This window comes from Lepidochelys kempii, chromosome 17 (genome assembly GCF_965140285.1).
Source record: "Lepidochelys kempii isolate rLepKem1 chromosome 17, rLepKem1.hap1, whole genome shotgun sequence".
Lineage (NCBI taxonomy): Eukaryota > Metazoa > Chordata > Testudines > Cheloniidae > Lepidochelys > Lepidochelys kempii.
In genome coordinates this window covers 9936491-9961374 of record NC_136396.1, presented here as the reverse complement: position 1 = coordinate 9961374, position 24884 = coordinate 9936491, and the positions used below count along the sequence as shown (strand labels likewise).

Below are 24884 nucleotides of genomic sequence, written 5' to 3'. Positions count from 1 at the left end.
AGTACTACTTGGCGAGGTGACAACAAATCAACCCTCACAGAGTAAGGGGAACTCTGCATACATTACCTGCTTGTGCATCTCCTTATGCAGGAGAAAAAATGGCAACTGGCGGAGATGGAAACAGGGCAGGAATGGTATCTTCTAGGAGAAGACTCTGGTATGAACTTCAAGTAAAGGGCGGCATGCAAGAATTTGCACTTTTGTCAGAAATCCCTGATGGGAGCTTTCACAACGATCCACTGACCACTGCTAACACCGGGTTTCATTCTGTACCTGACTAGTTGGTAACAACAGTGATATTCGGTCTTTGGTGCGAATGTTGGCAGGAGATACGGATTACTAGATCATTGAAACAAGGTGGCGAAGTAATATCTTTGACTGGACCAATTTCTGCTGAGAAGCCTCGTAAGCTCAAAAGCATGTCTTTCACCAACTGAAGTTGGCCCAATAAAAGATATTACCTCACCCATCTGGTCTCTCTCATATCCTGGGACCAACATGGCAAACACACAGGACGTACGACAGGGCCATTGATGCTGGCAACGTGCCAGGGCTCTCCCACATGATTGGCCTGACAGCTTCAAGCAGCAGGATCTGACATTACAAATGTGGAAGTCATGTGCACACATATTATGCAACAGAGGGAAAAGGGGCAAGGTTTCTATATAGATAAAATGTTTTAGCTATAGGAGGGTTTTTTTTTTTTGTTTGCTTGTTTGTTTTTAAAATAACACAAGGTATTTGACAGGAGTTACGATGCTGCTAACTGACTACTGCTTCATCACTTGTGGGAGGAATCTGCCATTCTCACCTATGAAGGATCTCTTCCAGGCGAATGCTATACTCCTCCCAAATTTACATGCACAACTTCATTGGGAGGAGGAGGATGGAAGTTACATGGCCTATAATAGAGCAGATATTTCTTTCTCCCTTGCATATCTGCAGCAGTTTGTGAGCGCAGATCCATTTTATAGGTCAGTGAACTGCAGGGCTTTTGAGAGCACAGTAAAATTAAAAATGGGTAAAAATCAGACCCAATTTGGTACCGGCATCCAAGATGTGGCATGCAGCTGCCGATCCTAATAGATATACAAGTTAGGAAAATGAATGCCTACTCCAACTGCCATTTTTGTATGGGCTCTGCGGGTTTGTGGCATTTTTTTTATCCTTGAATAGACTGGCATTATTTCATTAGGAATAGTACACAGTGGCCTTGCTTCATGAGATGTACAGCTGACATTGCTTGCATCTTAGCACCAAACTAGGCACAAAGTAGCACATTCATTTGTTCCCTAGTTAATAAAAAAACATATTAATGTTCACAAAAATCCTTAATAAAAATCAGTTTTGGAAACCTCTCTCTATATCTACACATATAAAGTAGTACATTAACAGATACCTCTCTATTGAGGTATTAAAATAGAAATTTAAATGAAATTAAAAATAGACACGTTGTGCATATGGCACATAGTAGGAATTTTTAAAATCAACGTTTTAATTGAAATGTTCTCATTTTAGGATTTCAAGTTCCCAGTCTAACAAGCCTTACACCCGCATATCTATTTTTTGTTAGCATCCTAGTAATTAAATTGAGAGGAGTGAGAACAGTTCTCTCTAGCTTGATTTCTGACTGTGCACGAGATTACGTAAAGCACAGCAGAGGGATGCACGTCACTAGAAAGGGCTGGACAGTGAGGTAACAGAAGGGGCAGCTTGACTGGATCAAAGAAAGTTCTATAAATTCACACAAGCAAAAACTTTGAACATTTCAGAAACATGGTACCAACAGGGCAGATAACTCAGGGTTTCATGGCAGTATTGTGGGTATTTTTTTTTTTTTTGAGTGAGACAGAGAAATGAACTTCTCCTAAATGATTATTCTTAAATCATTTGTTACTTATGAATCAAGAAAAAAACCCTCAGAAATGCATGTTATTCCCCCTATATTTTGTCTAAAAGAAATGTATTGAGGATAACTCTTGTAAAATGAAATCCCTATTCATGCTACATTCCGCCTTTGTCCCCATTCATTCTCTCAAGGCAATGGTATACTGCTAGGCCATTTTAAAAACCCAACAGTTATACTCTGGTTTGTTTGTTATGTTGGGATTGGACTTCTTGTCTCTAGTGGTACAAAACAACGTCTAGTGTTTAGTGATCTTCCGCCCCAGTAGTTCCTTCTTTCAAGCATCAACATTGAGTTCTCTCGTCATGGCATGTCAAGACTCAGAGTGTGCCCCTTGTACCACTGCCAGATCTATGGAATGGCACCAGCAAAAGAGCTTATGATGGCAGCTGCTTTTAAGGCATTTGACACGGCAGTATCAGTGTGAACAGAAAGTGATAGAATTAAGTGGAAGTACTATGAAACTACCCAGCTTCTGCAAACTACTTGTTGATGAAGGCTGACTCTTCTATGGAGCACAGTCATTGATCCACACTCTTTTCCTTACATTGGTTGTGGTGGTTTTTTAAATACAATTCCCTGCTAAAATACCACCTTTCCCACACACCATTCTCCAATATGGATTGTCAACTCAGGAGAAAGTACCAGTAGGGACAGAAGTCAATATGCCAACTATTTTATGGCATTCTCTTTATCAAAACAGTAAGAAAATAAAGTTATTTGGTAGAGAAACTGCAACTCCATTCTGCCTACCACAGGCAAGGACTTAATGGGTCAGGGTGGCTGGCTCACTACATACAGTGAAGATTCCAACTATGTACTGCCCAGGATAGAGCAGGGAGATGCAAACCTAAACACAAAGAGTGCATGATAGATACCCACCTTTCACCTGACGAACAGAACTGAGGTTCTTTTCAAAAGTGTCATCAAATTTGGGATTAGTGATGGGTTCAAAGTCACTGGTATAAACTCTTCCAGTAGAGGTGGAAAAACAACATTTACACATACAAGTGTGATATCGCAATCGCCCTTCATCGAGATACGGATGAGCTAAGGCATCCTTAGCGGATATTCTTTTGGACTGAAATATTAAATTAAAAACAGAGTATTTGTAATAAAAAGTAAATATTTTCGGTGCCTTGTTTTGTATACAGAATGCTTTCCCACAGATTCACCTCTAATGTTTTCTAAATCCCATATTAAGTATACTTGACAAATATACCACTAGGGGGGGTATCGTACTAAAAAACAAGCAGGGTAATGTATATTTTTATATTTATATTTTTATACAGAGTGTATGTGTGTATTAAGTGCTACAATAACCAAAATATTCCCTAATACTTTTAACAGTAGCAAAGAATCCTTCGTGCTAGTCCAGGCATCTATTCAAAAAATCATTTCAACACATGCTTAAGTTTAAGCTTTTATTGAGCAAAGCATTTAAGCATATATGAAAAGTACATACTTACAGCCAATTAAGGTCAATCGACTTAAGCATGTGCATCTGAGGTCCTTAAGAGCACCTTATACATTAAATTTCACAGCACCCTTGTTGAAGTACAGTAAAGTAGCTAGGATGACGCAGAGGTTACAGCAGTGGACTTTGATTATACAATCTACATTTTATTTCCAACTTGTCAAAACTGGCTGTTATGTGACAAAGCAAGCCACTTAATCTTTCCATGTCTCTGATTCCCCACATCTGTAAAATAAGGACTAATTCCCACTTCTGTAAAATGCTTTGAGATCTTTTGATGGAAGCTGCTATTGCAAATACAAAGCATAATTAAATTCTCACCTCATAGATGAGTAAAAAACAGCAGAAAGGTTAAGTGACTTGCCCAAAACAGTGGCAAAGCTAGAAATAGAACGCCAGCATCCTGGAAATCTGTTTTAGCCACTAGACTACACTGTCTCCTGTCTTGAAATATCAGAGTATACAGCACCTGTTCTTCGGGCTGTTGGCTTGATTTTCAAAGTAGCTGAGCTCCCACAGCTTCCATTGACTTCAATGTGATTTTTGGGAGTCAGTGCTTCCGAGAATCAGGCTATATGTAAATAAGTTACTATTCAACATTTGATTTGTTTGTTTTAAATTTCCCTGTTGTTTGTTTGCCAAAAGCTTTTACAGTATTTTCAGTTAAAAGCAAAGCTACATCCTTCTGAGCACTCTGATGATCAGCTGCTGGCTTCCTGCTACTCAGCACAGTCATCATTGGCTTGTCTTATCTTATTCAATTGCAATTTTAAGGATTTTCCTCTCAAGGTGCAAGTGCAGAAATAACTACAAATTTAGATATCAAATTTTTAAATGACAAAGTTGCAGTGTAAGCCCAAGAGCTGAAGTCCACAGCAGTAGCAAGGGCTAGAAAGACAGGTGCATGCCGAAAAATCCCCTATGTGATGGTGTGTATAATACAGAAGGAAATGTTCATGTTACACGACTATGCACACCCACGCATCACTGATTAGAATGGAATCAAAGTATCTAACATTCTGCTACCTACACCTAACTAAACGAGGGAGAAAAATGGCATGATTCACAAACACCCTCATATGCCACATTTCCATGCCTTCTTTCTTTAAAAGGGAGGCTATTATTTGTAGGTGAACTCCAGATTGTTCAGTGTACTCTGTGCCCACAGGACCATTTATATGGACTTTGCAGAACAGAAGGCACAAAAATAGTGGTATAGAAGAAACACAAGGAAAAACAGTCCTTTACCCACAATGTTCATCTATGCAAAATATAACAAGATACGTCATTTAGATCGTGTTGCATATCAAATAAAAAATAAAAACACTTACTGGATCAAAGACCAACATCCTGCAAAGGAGATGAACTGCTTCATGTGTAGCTTGGCTGGAAAGTGTATATAGGACAGGAAGGGATGGCTGTAAGAGGGAGGAAAAAACTATTAATCCAAGTCATGTCGTATCAATCCTGTATAATATAACAGTGTAAAAAAAGTGCTTATTACATCAATTACCAAGATATACATTTCGCTCAAAGGGAAATACACCTTTTTTGCCACCTACAATAGGGAACAAATGTTTGATAATAGGCTCTTCAATCTAGCAGACAAAGGTATAGCAAGAGCCAATGGCTGGAAGTTGAAGCTAGACAAATTCAATCTAAAAACAAGGAGCAAATTTTTAACAGCGAGGGCAACTAATCATTGGAACACTTTAGCAAGAATCATGGTAGATTCTCCATCTATGGCCATTTTTAATTCAAGATTGGATATGTCTAGTTCAAAAGGAATTATCTGGGGAAATTCTACCACCTGTGCTACACAGATCAGAGGAGATAATGACAATGGTCCCTTCTGGCCTTGGAAGTGATGAACCTCAAACATGAATATCATTGCTATGGCTCAACTCAGCAAATCTGAATGTAAGATCATCAATGATTTTTCCTTAATAAAGATTTTAGACTGAGTTGCAATTTTATTTCAATTTCCCCCACAAGTAAATTTATATAGTGGTGGCCATTCAAAAAGTCAACTTTTTATCACCAGCTACCACACAGAATCAGCAGTATTGCCCTGTAGTTCATATTCTAGTTATCTGGGGTACCTGAGACACCACTGCGTAGCACCTATGAGTACATGTTGATTTTTGATGGACCACCATGGCACCTGTTGCTGAAAGATTTTGAGTTGTTCCCAATGGCCTATTGCAGCACCACCATTTCTACTATGAAAGGTTGTGATGCTCTATTTTTTTTTTTAAATGGGTCATCTGACAAATACAGTCTACTCCAGATTATCCAAATAGCATGGGGGACAGGGCTTTTATTTGGATAATCAGAGGGTTGGAAAATCAAGAGGGCTGGAGCCATTCAGCAGCAGGGTGAACTCCCTTGCAGCCAGGGGCTTGCAGGGATTGGGTGTCACAGGTCCTGGGGCAGCAAAGGGAGCCTTCTGCAGCTCCACTGACAGCCCTGCTTAGTCACTCCCGAGATACACAGGGGATAAGAAAGGGATTCCGATAATACAGTGTTTGGATAAACAGGAAAATACTGTGGAGTGTGTACACACATACTCAGTCCAAGGGGCAGAGGTGTGGATTTATGGTTCACTTTGCACTTGAATATTACATTCATGACAACTCTTTACTCCCACTAGCCAAATATTTTCAGTCATTTCAGACTGTCACTACATACACAAAACACGGACTTAAAAACCTTGAAAGTTAGATGTCTTTGTAAGATTAGAAACAGTTTAATGCAACCAGTGCCATTTGACTGTATCAAAAACTTTTACCCTCTATTACAATAAAGTTATTTAATACACTCATTTGGAAATTAAGAAACAATGTTGTATGTTTGCAATATTTAAGACAACAAACTTCTCAGGAGATGAATATTCACCTTATTCTGCATGACAATCATGCCTTGCCGCCTTAACGAGTCTCCTTGTCCATGCTGGAAAGAAGGCAGAGGGGACCCGCAAATCAGAAAAAGAACTCCCAGTCCCTAACTGTACTAAAACAGCTAAAACTATCTACCACTATTTTTAATAACTAGAGATACAGAAGTAAGAACTTCAAGGACACTGGAGTGTTCTGTCTCAGACCATGCACAGGTCAGAAAGAACTGGAGAGGCAGGTGGTCCACTCCTCCCCTTATACCCTCAGTTGAGAGCATGAGGAGAGAAACTGCACAGCATGGACCAACAGACACTACGAGCAAACATCTTCCAGTTTCAGGCACATGAAGTGCATGCATACCTATAGTGAAATATGCACAGGTACCAGAACTCAAAGAGCCTATTTTAGCTATTTACGAAAATTTCCTTTCAAATGGCACAAAAGTTTTGATGTATTTCTCCCCTCCCCCCCTGCTTTTTAAAAAACATTTCTCCATAGGTGGCATTTATCTACTAATGTATCTAAGGCCAGATACATTCTACAGGACAAGGTAATACACTGCATGCTTTTGTGATAACCTTGCCTTCTGAGAAGCGTACGTGAGCCACATACTTTTAGTAACAGTAACTTGCCTGTCAAGTATGAGGAAACAAGAGTTTCTGATAGACATTACATATAGGTATATATTTAAAATATTCATGACAAACTCCCATTCATTTTTTAAGAAGTATATCCCCTGCCTTTTATCCTCTTACCCAGTGTTTTGAAACAAAGTTCAAATTTGGGTTTGAGGAGATGGCATGTTAATCTTCTGTTAGTCAGATAACAACCATTTGATAGAGACTGATAACTTTTTGTTGTTTATTAGCTATTAAGGCTGGCATTGTTTATCATTTTTTATTTTATATGGCTTTGGTAATTTACAGCATCACTGAAGTTAATTGACTGTACTGATAAACAACAAAAATCCATTTGAATTGTATTCTGACCATTGCTTCTTAATTCTCCCCGATTCTGGACATATTTTTGTGAGGATATCTAGGTCCGATGTGCATTCGCTTGACTATTCAACAGGGCCATTGCTTGCTTGTTCTTCAAGGTAATCCATGAAACAACATAGTACAAAACACTTAATTTTGAAGTGATAGCATCTGCACAACACTGGTGAGTATCAACTGGTTGTCCACTGTATCAAGTATTGCACACACAAAAGACAGGTTTGAAGAATGTAGAGGTTGCAAAGTCAAGGATTTAAAAGTTGGGGAATGAGAGTTACGGTTGCCTGTGCAACACTAATTCAGCCCCTTGTGCAAATGCGTTATAAAACACAGTCTTTAATTGCATGATCACTGAGGCTGAGATTATGTCATGGAGGTCACGGAAGTCATGGAAACCACGACTTTCAACGACCTCTGTGACATTGGGGGCCCTGCAGCTGACCAGCTGCTGCCAGTAGCAGGGGACCCTGCAGCAGCCCAGGCTCTGCGGGTGACGGGGGGGGATCCTCTCACAGCTGTCCAGGAACTGCAGGTGGGGGACCCCTCGCAACTGACTGGCCACTGCCATTGGCAGCGACCCCTGAGCTGCTCAGCCACTGCTGCTGGCAGGGGTCCCCCATGCAAGGTTCAGCTACTGCAAGCAGCCCGCTCCCCACATGCGCAGCTCCCAGCCACCACCGGTGGCAGCAGAGGGACCCCGGAGCTACTCAGTGGGCTGGGGGGATGGGACCCCAGAGCTCCCTAACTGCCACCAGCAGGGCCCCCCTGCAGCTGTTCAACCACCGCAAGCAGCTGCCCCCCACCCCCTGCAGCTCCCAGATGCTGGTGGCAGCAGCTGAGGGACCCTGGAAGTACTCAGCAGTCGCAGGCAATGGGAGCCCCCCATAACTCCCAGCCTACGACAGCAGAGGGTGGCAGGGGGTCCCCTCACAGCCACTGGGCAATGGGGTCCCTGCAATGTCCAGCGGCTTCGGGGGGGTGGGGGTGGGAGCACGCTGGACCCTCCTCCCTCCCCATTTTGTCAGGGATGTTTTTAGTAAAAGTCAGGGACAGGTCACGGTGAATAAACAAAAAATCATGGAAGTCGTGACCTGTCCCTGACTTTTACTAAAAATATCCATGACAAAAATCATACCTTAATGATCACATACCATTTTTCCACAGGAACCCTGCCTCATTCAGTGCACAGGAGTGACAATGCTCAATTAAGGAGCAACTATTCAATATTTTGTTTCATTCTCATTGTTCAATGTGTGGCCCTAGGCCTTATTTACTGCACGCTATTCAAACTTTGCTCTGAAGACAGAATTATTAATTTGAATATTAAGGGGATTTAATATTGAGTGCTTCACAAACATTACTTTACCTTCACAAAAGCTCTGTGAGGTGAGGGGAATATTACAAATGAGAAGCTAAACCACAGAGATTAAGATCAGAAGTATTCATTGATCTTGGGTGCCCAATTTGAGATGTCTAGAATCTGACTTTTTTGAGTAGTTAGCGTTATAAAGAACTTTATATATTGAAGCACAGCTCCCACTGGCTTCAGTGGCAGCTGAGAGTTCTCAGCATTTCTGCAAATCAAACTGCAGGGTCTCAAGTTGGGTGGAAAATGAGGATGACACCATTAGTCACCATCTGTGAAAAGTTTGGTTTAAGTGACTTGCATTAGCATCACAAAGGAACTCTGTGGCAAAAGCAAGGATAGAATTCAATTCTTGGGGGTAGTGTTCAACTGCCTTAACTGAGACCCTCCTGTCTCTTCCTGCAATCCCCTGCCTCATTTACCACACACCTTCCATTTCTGCTGACGCCCTACAGACGACAGCCTCCTTTACTACACACCCCGTTTCATCCCCAGAGCAGGTCCATCCTGTGCACTGAACGAAGCATGGGCCCTAACAATTAAGTCTGGTTGTTCAAAGTTACCTTGCTGATGTGGTCCGCATTTGTTTAATGATGTTCTATTTCATAAAGTTTGCTTTTTTCAAATTATAAATATTAATGTTGTCAACTTGTTTTGTGACTTTTTACTCGTCGTAATACTCTATGTATTATTAGTCTTAGTTATTTGTTGTTTTTCCAAAAGCTCCCAAATCTTATATTGGCACTTAAGCATTTCAGGCAGGGATGACATCTTTTTGTTTGTACCCTAACAACCAGCACACTTTGGAGCGCTGTAAAAATAAATACTAACAGTTCTTTTATGGTTAAGTCATTTAGATACCATGCTGTTCTGTGCCAGGATAGAAAGCAAAAGAATCATGTCCCAAGACTATCAAAAAATTCCCTCCTGTACAGTATACAAGAAGTTCTATGGACTGAATCCATTAACATAATTTACTTTCATAGCTCTGCTGCAGTCTATAAACTGTTTGAGCTTTTCTCTCTAGTTTATAACACTGGAGCTTCCCGAAGGAACTACAGCTTTCATGTACTATTTAATGCTCCTTTGTAGAAATTCTCGATGTCATTAATCTCAGTACCAGTGGCAACCAAACCTATACGGTACATTTGTCTACAGACTTTGGGGGTATTTTTCTAAAGGCTTCTTGATTCATTTATTTTATGAACTTATGTGCAAGTTCAAACCTGCTCCTACAGCTGAAGTTTAGTAAACTGCATCATTTCCTACACTGTTCTAATCTCAGTGTTTTTCGGTTTTCCCTTCTAAATCCACATCCGGCCCAACACAATCAAATCTCCAGGCATACAGGGGTTTTGCAGTAGTTAGAAATAAGCAGGACAAGAATCACAGTTTAAGGAACTCTGAATTATTATTTTTTCATCAAGCTCCACCTTGTGTTGTAGTGAGGCACCTGAGCCAGGAGTTGCATGTCAAAGGTAGTTACAATAACTCAGCAGCTGATCTGCACTCCAAAAGAAAGCACTCAAATACTAGTGGAGCTAGAAAGTGGCACTCATTCCAGTTAATAAATGGAAAGAACTGTCAGGCTCATAATTTCTTTAAATTGTAGGAAGAGACAGCTCTGCAGACACTTCCACATGCTTCCTCATCTTGTACAAATAAATGGGGAGGAGAAAAATCTAAAGTTAGAGCAAACTGTATTTTAAAAACTACAATCCTTCTGAGAAAGGCTTAAATATTCTTATTTAAAAAAACATCACCAGGAAAAGGAATTTAAAATATTTCATGAATCCAAAGGCCCTAACCATGTTGGTATTTGAAATAGGCAATATTTGACAGAATTCTTTAGAAAAATATAAACAGATTATATTGTAGCAGTGATAAAAGAAGGGATAGTTTGCCAACTCCAGACTCTTAGGTCAATCCACCGGAAATCTTCAAGTCGCATAGCTTCATGACACTTTTCTTCCTCAATGTGCATTCGGAAATCTTTACAACAAACAATGAAAGATCTTCTGACTCCCAGTTCAGATGCAGCCTTATCTGTATCCTGTCTCACATTGCCATCATCCAGATTTTTTTTAATTCATTGTTTCCTGTGTATATCTAGTAGTTTAACACAACAGAAGCCAGTTTCGCCTCCCATCAAACGTATGAGCTCATAGCTGTGCAATTCACTTCTCTGTCTGTTTTTGTAAGCAGTTGTCGTCTTTTTTACTTTAATCCTACAGGGTTTTGGCACTTCTCTTGTGTTCATTTACTGGACAGCAAGTAATCTTCCCTACATTAGGGATCTGAAGGCAAGTAAAAATCTCCTAAGTGCTTTAAGCAAACTGATTACACAGATTGAAGTACACGGTCAACATTTTCTTCAGTCTCTGTATTATATCTAGTCTCTGCCACACTGATATCTAGATACCAATTTAGCAAGATTTACTTAAACATCCTTATGGGTGCCATTTGAGAACAACTTTTTACCCTCAGACATTCCCTGCCCCATAAGCCTCCCTTAACTTTTAACCGTAGTCTCTGGTAACGCCATCAAGATTTAACTGCAATTACTAAAGGTTTTCAAATATTTAGTAGTTCCCTCCCCTCAGATAGATAGCCTATCCCTTCTTCCCTTTTCTAAAATCCTGGCAGAAATACTGCCCTAATGTTTTTAAAAACAAAATATTATGATTCTGTATAATGTCCATTTTAAACAGTTAGCCACTTACCTGTTACACTGGAATGGGTTGCCAATGAACTATTTTCTCTCTCTCTCTTTCTTTAATTACACAGCTACATCAGTCTCCCAGATCAAGCACTAAACTTCTGTGTCTTAAAACACATTATTCCTATCATCAGACCTATGCATAGGAAATAGATTTTTGGACCACTTTCATTTCCTTTTTCTTAATGCACATTAAATTTGATTCATAGAAGGTCAGTTTCAATTCTCTTATGCCATAGTCTTCCTGAAAAGGTATCAATAATTCAGTTAAGAAAATGTTCCCTCCCTGTTTGAAGGTGGAGGAAAGCCTGCACTTGGAATCAGTTATTCAAGACCCATTTTTTCCCCCTCACCAGTAGAAATTAATGAAATTCTCGTGAAGTGGGTAAAGAGTAACTCCTCTAATGTGTAGTGAATTTTAAATTAGGATGAAGGTAGAGAGAAAGGCAGCTTCTTAATTAAAGTAATTTTCACAGATAAAAATAGAACTGACCCCTTTATGCAAATCTAAAAAGCTGTATTTTCTTTAGAAAACTGCATAGACTAAAATTCCTGCTTTGAAGTTTGTTACTCTCAAAGCTTCATACACTATCATTTTCCTCCTTTTTAAACAGTACCTGTACATCTGTTTACTTGCCATGCAAATTCAAAAAGCACTCTCATTGCAGGAGACCTAGTGAGTGCAGGTGTTGAGAAGAGCCATTAGGACAGGAAGGGTTATAAAGAATGCTCCATTAATGTGTCTGATTAATTGCTATTGAGATGTGGGAGGAATATACTGTTCTGCTGACAGAGGACTAAAATACTCCGCCTAGAATATAACCAAGCAATTGAAAGCCAGCTACTGTATTTATAGGACAATACTAACTGAAAGGGTTAGACTCCATGGTACGTGTGAATGAGTTAGAAGGATTTACAGGATTGTAACAGAACTGCACCAATGTTTAACTGATATTCTATCGCAATTCTAATGCTTTGCATGAGTCTGTCACAGGTTGTTAGCAAACACAAATGTATGCACACGGGTCAGATTTTGTGACACTATCTTTTTATAAAAGAAAATGTTTTTAGTGCCATATCAAATGCATAAGTGCATTGTTCTAAACCTACCCAACAGGGTCACTAGACAGATTTCTGTACTTCTCAGATATAAAAGTAACTTGTTCAAATGGAGCCTCTGCTACAATTAAGTTTTGTATGACCGTAGCCCCTCGAGGACCTAGTCATAGACAGGTCCTCATTGTGCTAGGTGCTGTACAAACGGTGATGATGTTGTTACCATTCCACAGTATTTGGTGTTCTCAATTCATTTGCCAGTGTCCATTACATAAAAAACAGTATCACCACTGGCATCAAGCATAACTAGTTTGACCCATTCATTTAGGGCAGAAAATAAACTAAAACTACCCTCCTTCACTCCAGAAAAGACTGTGTAACACACAAGTGAAGAGTGTGCTCTCTCGCCCCACACTCTACTCTCCCCCCCCACTCCAGGCAGATTGTAGTAGCAATTTCTCTCTCTCTCTCCCACCCCCTAGAGAGTCTGGCTGTCTCCCACATCTGGTGCCTCAATAAATCACATAGTGATATGTAATGAGCACAATGGTCGGAAACCAGGAGAAGTCCTAAACAGAGGTGCTGTAGCAGGAAGAATTTGGTAGGAACTGAACTTCTTTGGTGTTGGTCACCAGGGGGTCAAAATCCAGGCCCCTTCAGTAAAGAAACAGGTTGTAACCATCATTGAAACCCTTTTCTTGATAAAAGAAAGCTCAAGGATGAACTGGACATAGAGAACGAAATCCTGGACCCTTCCTTCTAGAAGTAAGAGGGTCAAAGCTGATGCACATTACTGACAGTGAGCATTGTAAGTAGCCACTGACAATGTTCTGTGTATGAAGAAAGGACTTATATTCCAGTGCTGTTGGCCAATCACCTTCAGTTAGCAGTAAATTCACTTTTAACATTATTAAAAAGAAAAACTGACGACAAAAATGTGTGACTTTCTTCCACACTGAACGAATTATATAAATTTATATTTAATCCAGAAGATGGCTCCTGGATGTTTTATTACATAAAGCAGTTAAGTCTTTTCCCATTTATCATGTACGCTGATTAAAAGCAGTGTATGTTACAAAGTAATTGCTAATTTCCAACAGAATTTGTTTCTTAGTTTTGCTATCTTGTAAGACTAATTAAGAAACTGGTACAATTTAACAATTTAGAATTAGCGTAATCACCTTTTTCTAAAACCGAATTTTACAAATTTAAATTTAAATCTGAAATGTACTTGAAGTTCTAAATATAGCTAGAAGAATAATCTTATCAGAACCTTTTCAGACACAATATAATCCCCTGCATTTTCACACGGCAAAAGCTCATACCAGCACCAGAGGAGTGAGTTTTGAGAACCTGCGTAGTTTTTCATGGAATCTAGATGGTGCTTTTCCTGATTGCTTTTTTCCCCTCAAAGGACTTTTTTGGTGGGAGTATATGTGGGGGTGGACGTGGGGGGCAGAAAAATCAGATTTTAAAAAGCTGCATCTAACACCATCAAAGATATTCAAACAAATTTAGAGGACTAAAACTCATCTGGTTCTACAGTGTCTAGACTGGTTTAGAAAGAAATTCGAAATTCCTTCACAAGTTTGGTGATAGCTTGTGTTTTGAACACTTGTTTATACAGCATTTTAAAAAAACCTGAATTCCTGAAAGGATTCACATGGGTTGTTTTGGGACAATTCTTTGCTGCTACTGATTGAGCATCACTCAAATATCTAATTAGAACTATTTAAAATTTATACTGCTTGCTAATTTATGCAAAGGTATTATTTCCATAACATATTGGTGTGAAGTGTACTTGCAGCTTTACATGTGTTTATTTTCAAATATAGCGTCAGAGATCTTCATGGCCTCTTTTACAATATGAGTTAATACAACAGGTGTGAGTAGACTACTTTACAAAACCCATCTGTGGCAATGTGCAACCATATATTTAAGACACCGGTGAAAATTAGGGCAAAAACTAACTCAATTTGATTTAAGACCCCTGAAATGGAAGGTGCTACAAAAGTGCACAAGTATTTTTAGTACGCATGAAATTTGCTGATACAAAATATAAAGGCAGCTCCTAAGGCATTCAAATCAGAATATCAGAAAAGCTATCATTTACACCATACAGACAGCAGGTGGTGATGTGTCTATTTAGGTATTTATATGGCACACATTCATGTCAGAGCATAGGATCTGATGGCTATCAAGTCCCCCATATCCACGTCTTAGTTACCAGCATTAGTGTCTGTATCCATTCTGCATCAATGTCACAAGGACAACAGCTAGCACAGTACATTACACATACCTACAATATTTAACTTACTACATCACACTGAACATACAGCAACACATCAATAAATCTTCCTCGTCTGTTATTATGCAGTTGTTTGATGCAAAATATCAGACAGATTCTGCTGGGGTGCAGAAATTTTTCTCTAGAGGGTGGTGTGGTATTGCTATTTTTGGCATTTACTATTCTCAGTATTCACTACCTTCAACTAGACAGAAGTGGTACTGGCTTGTAGTTAAATATGTAAACATAAATTCAGTTCCTACAGAGGCTGTTAAATTGTATTTAGCTCCCGTCACTCCGTGTCCAACACTATCCCCTGAAAAGAAAAGTTCACGGATACAGAACCTCTCCCACAGCATAAAACTCATTCTAAGATCAGGTTTTTCTGTTTCTAACTTTCTATGTACCACTGCTCTCAAATTATGTTTTATAGTTAAGTACATACCAGTGAAGGATAGCAATTGTTACTATAAAAGTTTGGAGAAATGACAAACATGTATCATGACAGGTTTCAGAGTAGCAGCAGTGTTAGTCTGTATTCGCAAAAAGAAAAGGAGTACCGATGAAGTGAGCTGTAGCTCATGAAAGCTTATGCACAAATAACTTTGTTAGTCTCTAAGGTGCCACAAGTCCTCCTTTTCTTTTTATGTATTCATGAGGAACTTCTTATCTTCCTCATTCCTTAGAACTTAGATATGGATTCATGGAATTCCTTAAACAAATTATGGGTCTGATACTACAAAGAATTAAGCACATGTGCTTAACTTTGCTCATGTGCAAGCCATACCAGGGGTTAAACAAGAATTGAAGAGCCCATAAACCTTCTCTTGTATTATTCATAACCCCCCCCCCGCACCCACCCATCCCCCCCCTTTTTTTTTTACCCTAGAAATACTCTCATTTTTTCTATCATTTTTGAAATCGGTAATTTTGGTTTTAAAGCATTTGAGGAATGTCCTTGATCTTGTACAGGACTGTACACTTTAAATTTTTTTAAAAAATTGATGCTAGACTGCCTGTTTTGCAGTATCTGAAATAGTAGTTTATTTTCAGCAGTTTGCTTACAGATACCTTCCTGAGATTCAATGTATGTACAAATCCAGAGCACTAGAAATGTTCTATCATTAACATCACTTTATAATCTCAAAGAGCTGTACAAGAACTAGTCAAGCCTCTTACCACTCTTGTTACTATCCCCATCATACAGATGGTATAAAGAGACAGATTAAGTGGTGTGTCCAAGGCCAGTATCAGCACTGAGATTAGACCTCAGGAGATATTTATATACATAAAATATCACACACTGGTGAAGCATCTTGGTGGAGTGGATTGTACATGGTTTGCACACAAGAACTCCTGAGTTCTGATCCCAGTGCTCATATGAAGCCTGACTCATGCTTGTACAGCACTTGGAAACTGTGACACAAAGGGATATAAATGCTTAGAACTTAAAACTATTTTATTTTTTAAAAAGGTATGCATTTCTAATGCTGGGTATAGGTTTGCTCATAACTTCTTGTGATCCAGTGCATCTGTAAGCAAAACATAGAAAATAAACACTCCTGTTTCAGACACTGCAAATTAAGCAGTCTAGTATTCATTTAAAAAAAATGTACAGTATATTTATATTTATATTTTAGAAGACTAAGGGACATTCTCCTCAATTGTTTGCAAACCGAAACGGCTTATTTTAAAACTGATAGAGAAGACCCTGAGAGCATTTCAACAGTAAATATAAAAAATATCCCACAACAGTGTAGAGGCAGCTTGAATTGAACATGGTTAGGAGATAGGAACTCCTGAGTTGCAATTATGTAGCAGTGTATCCACAAAGCACTTATTTCTTTAGTATTATTATTATTGTGGTATGAGCGTGGCGCTTCACGTTAATATAAAGAAAGAACAAAGACATAAACATACATATATCAAATTTTTCAGTGATATAAAATATACATGCCATGTGTTATGTTCATTTTTACTATCTGTCGGTCAACTGATGGCGTGTTCTGTTTCCACAGAACTAGATATTACAGGTGGAAAAGACCTACTGATCTAACCTCCTGCCAATACAGAAGCGGCTCTGCAGCTTTCTGAACTATACGATTGATTTTAATCCAGGCCTCTCCTTACATCCTCCTTTAAAGCGACTATCATGATGCGGCCTGTCCTAAAATTGGAAGGTTTTTGCCCATGCCAGTCAGAGAAATATTTGTGAGGTTGCAGCCGCAAGTGCAATTTACAAAGGAAAAACTGCTTTGTCTCAACAGCATTTTGACTAGCTGCAGTTTTGATCAGTGCTAATACAAGAGCCTAACTTGGGTAAATTCAGGATTGGCTGACAGGCAGAGGCAACATGTTAACAGTTCACGTTAATGAATACAGATGGGTGAGATGCTTACATAAATTATTTATAAAAGTACAGGTGACAAATAGGGAAGAATGGCAGGTGGTGTTTTTTAAACTTCTGATAACTTCTTGCATAAAAGTTACGTTAATTATTTTTAGTTTTCCCCATGAACTTCTTAGACACGTTTATCTTAATAAAACATGGAATTTCACAGAGATGAAGCTAATACTTTTATTGTACAGGATGTATACAAAATAATGGATTCCATTGTTCTGTGTCTGCCTTTTTTGTTGGTCTGTTAGTTGCCAAGATGGAAAGTTTGAGGGGGGAAAAATCCCACAGATGAAACACTAAATTTATAAACTCCGACTGAATGACAGTCTTGAAGAGGGTAAGAGCAGGCTCAGTAGATTGCACGCACGTGTGTGCACGCACACACACACACGAATGAATTTTTATATATCTATATAAAATTCATTCGTGTGTGTGTGTGTGTGTGTGTGAATGAACGAAGTGCAATTCATACCTGTTTATGAGGACCCCTGAGTATGTGCGCCTTGGCGCCTTCACAAGCCGTCCTCATTGCTTCCAGTGACGGTGTTCCCAATAGATCTGTGATCAAATCCAACTGTAGGTACAGAATACACACATTAGAGATTAATTTCAGAGATATGCTTATCTTTGAATTCACACAAAGCTGGAACAATGGATTTGTAAAGTCTGATTCAGTCTGAAATAAACTGCCAAAGGTAAATTTTACTTTTAATAAACTACATAAGTGCAATCAGTTTTAAAAAGACACTAAAATAAAACTAGATTACAGGCAAAGGCAAACAAACCATTCACTACCATGTTTGGGAGTATTTAGTATAGGTTTATGGAAACGTTTTATTGTAATTTTGAAAAACTAGATTTGCTCTGTTATAATTTTTGAAAATACCATTTAAAATACGTTATGCATACTACAAACTGAACGTCTAGTCTTGTTTGAATGTCAACAGTACACCGAAAAGCACTGAGCCACAAAAGACAGGTAAAAACAGCCACATACAAATGCATGTAGACAGCAACATATTTTTCAGTGATAAAACAACTTATAATCAGAACTACTATGCCAACTATTATATATAGCCAAATTCCAATGCCTTCAAGTGTGAGAAATTCTTATGTGAACAAGAGTGCTTAATCTGTTTAATATTACTTTAGAGCAAAGAATCAAAACATGAAAAACGTCTTTAGCAGAACCTGCTGTAGTTTTCTTTTTAGCCTAAATATCTACTGATGGACATTTAATCTATGTGTATTCAAATTTGTGTAGCCTTTTAAAATGAGATGTTCTTGAATTTAAATTATCCATTAGATAAAGAATGATTTCATCTCCTTTGTAGAACTGCCGATGTAAAGAAATGGTGTTAAATTACATGAGTGGTGAATTTGTTTGGGAGGCAAGAATAAATAAAAGTAAAAGGCCTGCCCAGGACCCAGGGAAGAGTAGTCTGGTTTTGGGTAGTGGGAAAGCAAGTCAACTGTAGGGCAGTTGTTGTTAGTATTATTGTAGCGTCAAGGAGCCCCAGTCATGGACCAGGACCCTATTGGGATAGGCACTGAACAAACACAGAACAAAAAGATATTCGCTACCCTATACACCTGAGAGAATGCCTTGTTTTGGGTTTGTCTTGTTTACATTTCTTTATTTGTGTATGTAATAAATACTTTATAGTATGATTTTTTTTTTACTCTTATTTCCCACAAGCGTGTGCATGTACATGCATATTTATGGTGGAAAAAAGACATTGCCATATGCCAGGTAAAACTTCTTAGAAAAAGTCAGGGGGCAGATTAGCACTCAAGTTCCAAATGTTCCTATATGACTATTATGAACTTGAGCTAATGGATTAACTGCAAAGCTTTCCCTGCAGAGTAAAGCCATTATCATTGTACAGGCTAATATGGATGACAACCCACTTTGACTGTCAGTACAAAATAGAAGAGTGTGATTATTGCTTACAGACCACCAAAGCATTTGTTGCTGTTAAAGCTGCCAGTCCTCCAAATATGAGATCATTTCCTACTCTCCAGCAGAGATCCCAATCTATAAAGGTGCCTGTTTGCACACTTAACACTTTTGCTTGGTGTTGAGGATATGTCTAGCCCCCACCCTCCCAACAAATTATCTTTAAGTATAGGTATTGAAGTAGTAAAACAAATAACCAGATGGGGGAAACGAGATAGCTTATGCGTTAGGGTTTTCTTCCTTTTGAAATTGGGAAAGTATATATTGTAAATTACCCAAACATAAGTGTAAATATGAAACCAGCAGTACCACTGTGGAATTAGCTGATCAGATCCTTAGCTGGTGTAAACTGATGTTAGCGGCTTCAATGGAGCAATGCCAATTTACATCAACTGAGAATCTGGCCCACGTCTATAGTTTCCCATATAGTTAACATTTAACTATAACTTTCCCCCCTTAACCATATTGAACAGCTCAGTGTCAGACTTCCATCTTTAAGTCACTGGGGTGCGTTCCTATAACATCCGTAGGTACACTGATGTTTCAGGGACCGATTTTAAATAAGTTGATCATCTCAGTATAGTTCCTACAGGACAGCTGTTCACACCACAGAAGTCACCACTACAGATGAAACCCCTGTTGATGTGTTCTCAAGATGAGGGTGATGTGAGACTAACACCCTCATCCTGAGAATTGCTTCTTCCAGAACAAGGTTGAGGAACATCAAAAGGGCATATGCATATAAGGCTTTGTTTGTTTTTTTGTTTGTTTAAAAATCTTATGTTTGACAATCTGAAGGTTTCAGTGTTGGGGGAGTATTCCGATCTACTGTTTAAATTCTTTTTAAAATCATTCATTAATTATACAACAGATCAAAATATTGTTTAAATTCATGTATTCTGAACTCTGCTAAAACAATCCTGAAGCAATTTGACCATTAATCATACTACTTGCCAAATTTATTTTTTTCTAAATTAAGTTGAAATGCAGCACCGTGTACACAGTACAAGCATGTAAATATCAACTGAAACCCCGTAAAGGTTTTTTTCTTTTTGCTAAATGGTAAAATCTGTTGGTCCCAGTGAGATCACATTCACTTTATTTCCACACAGACCAAACTGGAAAGTGTTTTGCCTATGTGTAAAGCAGGTAATACAAGAGCAGAGGTGTGAGGTGCAAATGCGATCGTTTCAAGGAATTCTGCAGTACAATACAGGGAAGACTTTTACAGTTAAATGTAGTTATACCTGCTGAATGGGACTTTGTGCCTGAAACAATATTCTTCGGCCAAGTAGTTCTGCAAAGATGCAGCCCACAGACCAAATATCAATAGCATTGCTGTAGTGACGGCTGCCCATCAGGATTTCCGGAGCCCGGTAATACTGAGTGACAACTTCCTGAGTCATGTGACGAGATTCATCTAATTCTTCCACCCTGGCCAATCCAAAATCACAAATCTAAATTGAGAAGGTAAATAAATAAAAAAAAATTACCAAAATACTTAGTGCATGTCACACAGATATGTCTTTAGTAACAAAGTATAAAATCCCAAACCAGCATTAATTGTTTTTAAAAGTCTGCATACTGCAATAACTGCATAAGCAAGCTCTATTTACTTATTTATTTAAATAAAGTGTTTGTTTTTGAGGAGGGCCAAGTATGTTGTTTAGTTGCATAAATATTTAAACACCTAAAATGTCTACAATTATTTAGATTTTCTTGACATGACAATATATTTTTCAGCTGGCATTACACTGTCAAGTTTAATATTAAAATCCCAATCCAGCATTTTGCCCTTAAAAGATCACTGACAACTTCCTGGGCTCAAAATGATTCATTCCAATACACATTTCCTTTTGTGATGGTGCTCCTTAAAGATGTCAGCAGTGAGATTTCGCCTTTCCTGTCACTACAGACTGCTGCTGTTCTTAATTTTTTTTATAGTTTCTTTTTACTAGGATAAAGGAAAAAGTAGCCAGACAAGATTTTCAAAATAAGGACCTAATTAAATTAAAAACAAATAAAGCTGGTTTAATTACAGTAGGACACATTTCCTCACCCTTAAAAGTATAAAAATAAATTAAGGGAGAAATCTCCAGCATTCATTGCCACCTTCACGGTGGCAATGTGTTACTGACAGTGTTGTAGCAACACTTAAACGTATTACAGGCTTTTCAAACCTGCTAAGCACACAGCAGTTCCTGCTGAAGTCAGTGGAAAAATTTTTCTGTTCGTATAGCTTTACTCTTGTTTTTCTGGGGGGGAGGTGTGGGGCTGTTTTTACTTATGAACACACTTAACTGGGGAAAGATTTTATTAAAGTACAAATCTCTTTGACCATGACCCCGATATATAATAAACTGTACAAATTTTAAATAAATTTAGATACCACCTTAAGAACACAGTTGCTGTTCACAAGTAGGTTCCCTGGTTTAATGTCTCGATGTAAAATCCCAGCTGAATGTAGATATTTCAGACCTGAAATATTAAACAAAGTAAATACATTCTCTACTATAACCTATGACTGAAGGCATATTTTCCTGAAAGGCATCATCAAAGACTTATGCATCTGCTTAACTTTACACACTGCTAGTAGTCCCATTAACTTTACCTCACTACTTTACTACTCAAGAATGAAGTTAAACATATAAATAAGTCTTTGCAGGATCCAGGTCATAGAGAGCAAATTATTTAAGCAGACATACTTTTCAACATATACTTTCTTCCTCTCTTTTGCTATAAAAGTACACATATTATTGTATAAAAATCATCATTATAAACAGTTCTTATAAATAAATATATCTACTTCAATTACATAATTTCTGAAGCACTAACGTTCAATTGAAGCATAACTAGATGTTTTTAAGAGGAGTGTTCAAGAGGAAGTAGGGTGAGGCTGTACAATATACAACATAGGTTTTGGTTCAATGTAATTATTTTACAGCTAACAGTTGCTGTAATGATTTTCTGTTCTCTATTACCTTGTAAACCGATGTGCAGATACACCAGCCATGGAATGTAAAATAAAGTCCCAAACTACAGTTTAGCCCAAGGCCCTTTACTGAGGGCTAACTTTATTACTACAAAAAATTTCAAAACAAAACAAAGCAACTCAGAGCATTTGGTCCCTGCCACTAGAGGCCTTTCAACTTTCATCAGGCTGGGAGGGGAGAAGGACACACCATTCACATTAGTTATCCCCCTCACAGCTGCTTCCCCTGTGCTTTTAGTCTCTGTGGTTGCAACTTCAGTCCATTTTAAACAAACAAACAAAAAATTCAGGAAGCACCTCACTAAAGCTCACCATGGAGTAAGCGTCCATGAAAGTAATTAGTCGGTGTGAAGTTCATTAGGTACTGGAATGTAGTGGACAAAATCTGGTCAACAGAAAAGTGACCAGATCCTCACTTAGGGATATGGGACAAAATGGGTAGTGCTGAGGTCAAAGGTCAAGTGACCAGGGCAGATGGAATAAAAAAAAATTATTCACAGAAGAGGATCCAACCGGCAGCATGACATTGTCATCTTGATGGAAATTAAAATTGATGTGTACTATCACTTACTCTGAAGCCAACTCATATCAGAGGCACAAACACAATATGTCCTTCAGAGGGATAAACCTCTCCTCTGGTTCAACAGGCTTGGCTGGGGGATAATACCGCCTTTGGATGTACTTTACACCTCCTTGTTCTGACATTGCTGAATATGACCCAATAACTATTTTTATCAAGAAAAAATGGCTTCTGTTTATTTTCAGCTGATTTTCATTGTGGAAAACAAATAAAACACATGGGAAGTGAGGCAGTTTAGCCTCATCAAAAGTCAGAAGTCCAACTCAGTAAACTGAATCTGTAATTTCCGAATCCACTGAAAGATCTAAATGTATAACCAGTATTATCATGAGATTATTTTTACTGAGCCAATTTTAGTGGCCACTTCTACAATAATTTCAGTTACTTTGTTTTACAATATAGCATCATATTTAGTTCTGGCTAAAATGTATTCACCAGATAGGATGGCCTCAGGTGTCTTCTCGGCAGCCTAATCCAAAAGGCCACTTTACTTCATAAGATCTATAGTTTAAAAAAAATCAGTGTTGCGCTTCATCTTTTCAGTAACCATTAGAGAAGTCATTCAGGTTAAAGAACAAGGATTGCCACCTTCATACATACAGTACCCTAAAAAAGCAGCAAGGCCAAGAGCTTCGTGTACACCTTTGCTATTCTTTCAAAGACAACATTAAGTAACAAAACAATGTGTTAAATATATTTTGTTCTACACATTACAAAGACTTGCCTCACTAGTTTCTGAACTTTTACTCCCAAGAGAAAATTACCAAGAAAGAATACACCACTTAGTTCAATATTGTTTCATCAGTTTTAAACAAAAAAGTTACCTCTTAAAATCTGGTAAAGAAAAACTTTGACATGATCCGAGCTGAGAGGTTGAGGAGAGACGATAATCTTATGGAGGTCACTCTGCATCAATTCAGTGACAACGTATCTTCAAGTTATTAGTTAAGGAAAGTACAGAAAGTGCAGCATATAATCCATTTGAAACAGTTACTCTTGCTCACAAGAATTTTAATTCTTATAGCTCAAAGCTGTAGAATAACAAAAGAATAAAGCTTCTTGACTGATATAATAGAGGTCAAATCTCCAGACCTCCACAAGAATTACTTGACAGTTTAGTTACAAGAGAAAACTTAATTACTGAACAAAGCCACATTTACACTTATGAATATACATTACAAAATTATTTGAAAGCCAAAACATGGCTCATGAAGGATAAGATGCCCAGTGTTAATTTAATTGTATTTTAAAACCTGTAATTTTGGGCTCAAAATTCTTATTAAATAATAAATTACATGCGATGCTGGTGGCATCACCTTAATCCTTAGTGGAAATTTATCCACATCACATAACCAGACCAGTTGATAGAGGTCAATACAGTTGGAAAATAGAGCCCAAGCATGGGTATTGTAGGTCAGTAGTGCATTGCTCTCATAGGAAGCTTGTACAGTATCTGCATGCATTGTGCCATCTCTACCTGTACTATCAATATTTCACTTCCACAAGCTCCAAATCTCCTCCCATGCACACACATACAAATCACTGGTTGTAAATCTCTTTCAAGTTCTAATTTAAAAAAATAGCACCTCTATGTGGAAGAAAAGGCAAAAGCCACCAACTGGTGTGCTGTCACACACAAAGCAACAGGTGTAGGAGCCTGCTGGTGATTGATAACAGTAGCTGAATATTCCAAGTGCTGTTATTCTTGCTGACATCAATGTAGAGATGTAAATTAAGAAGGGGGGCATGTCTGCTCAGACAGCACCAGCAATTGCAAAATACTATCTTTCACAAATGGAGAAATACAGCAGAGGGAACACAGAAACAACATTGTCAGGAAATTGATGAAGTTGTCAATTTCCTGAATGCGGGGTTATAGACAAAAAGGTAATTCTTAAAAAAAAAAAACCAAAAAGGGTACCTTGGGTGCTGAAGATAGCTGCTCACCACATCAGACATATCTGCTTACTTTACTGACGCATTTTTGCTCATGTCAGCAACCAAGAGCCTACATAGCTGCTGAAAAGCAAGTTGTATTTTATTCTGCCTCCTGCATCAACAAAATTGCCAGCTAAGTACTGATTTGCATTCTTTATTGTTGATGAGCGTCTGCAATGATGGACAGTCTGAAGTAGAGCCAGTATGTCTTGATTTTCAAGTAACAGGTTGAATTTCTAATGCTGACGGTTCAGAAAATCTTATTTTGATGTATAAACTGAGCAAGTTTGATAAAAGAATAAAGAAA

At 38.3% G+C, this 24884-nt stretch overlaps 1 protein-coding gene across 2 annotated transcripts in view; it reads right to left on the bottom strand.

Moving 5' to 3' along the window:
- NLK (nemo like kinase) overlaps window positions 1-24884 on the bottom strand; it is a 111184-nt gene that overhangs the window by 2882 nt on the left and 83418 nt on the right. For both annotated transcript variants that reach the window (XM_073315702.2, XM_073315701.2), the window contains exons 4-9: window positions 23464-23570; window positions 21460-21545; window positions 20315-20524; window positions 17580-17681; window positions 4715-4801; window positions 2789-2987 (exon numbers count right to left, since the gene is read on the bottom strand). In XM_073315702.2, coding sequence (XP_073171803.1) covers window positions 2789-2987; window positions 4715-4801; window positions 17580-17681; window positions 20315-20524; window positions 21460-21545; window positions 23464-23570 — 791 coding nt within the window. The remainder of the gene's footprint in view (window positions 1-2788; window positions 2988-4714; window positions 4802-17579; window positions 17682-20314; window positions 20525-21459; window positions 21546-23463; window positions 23571-24884) is intronic.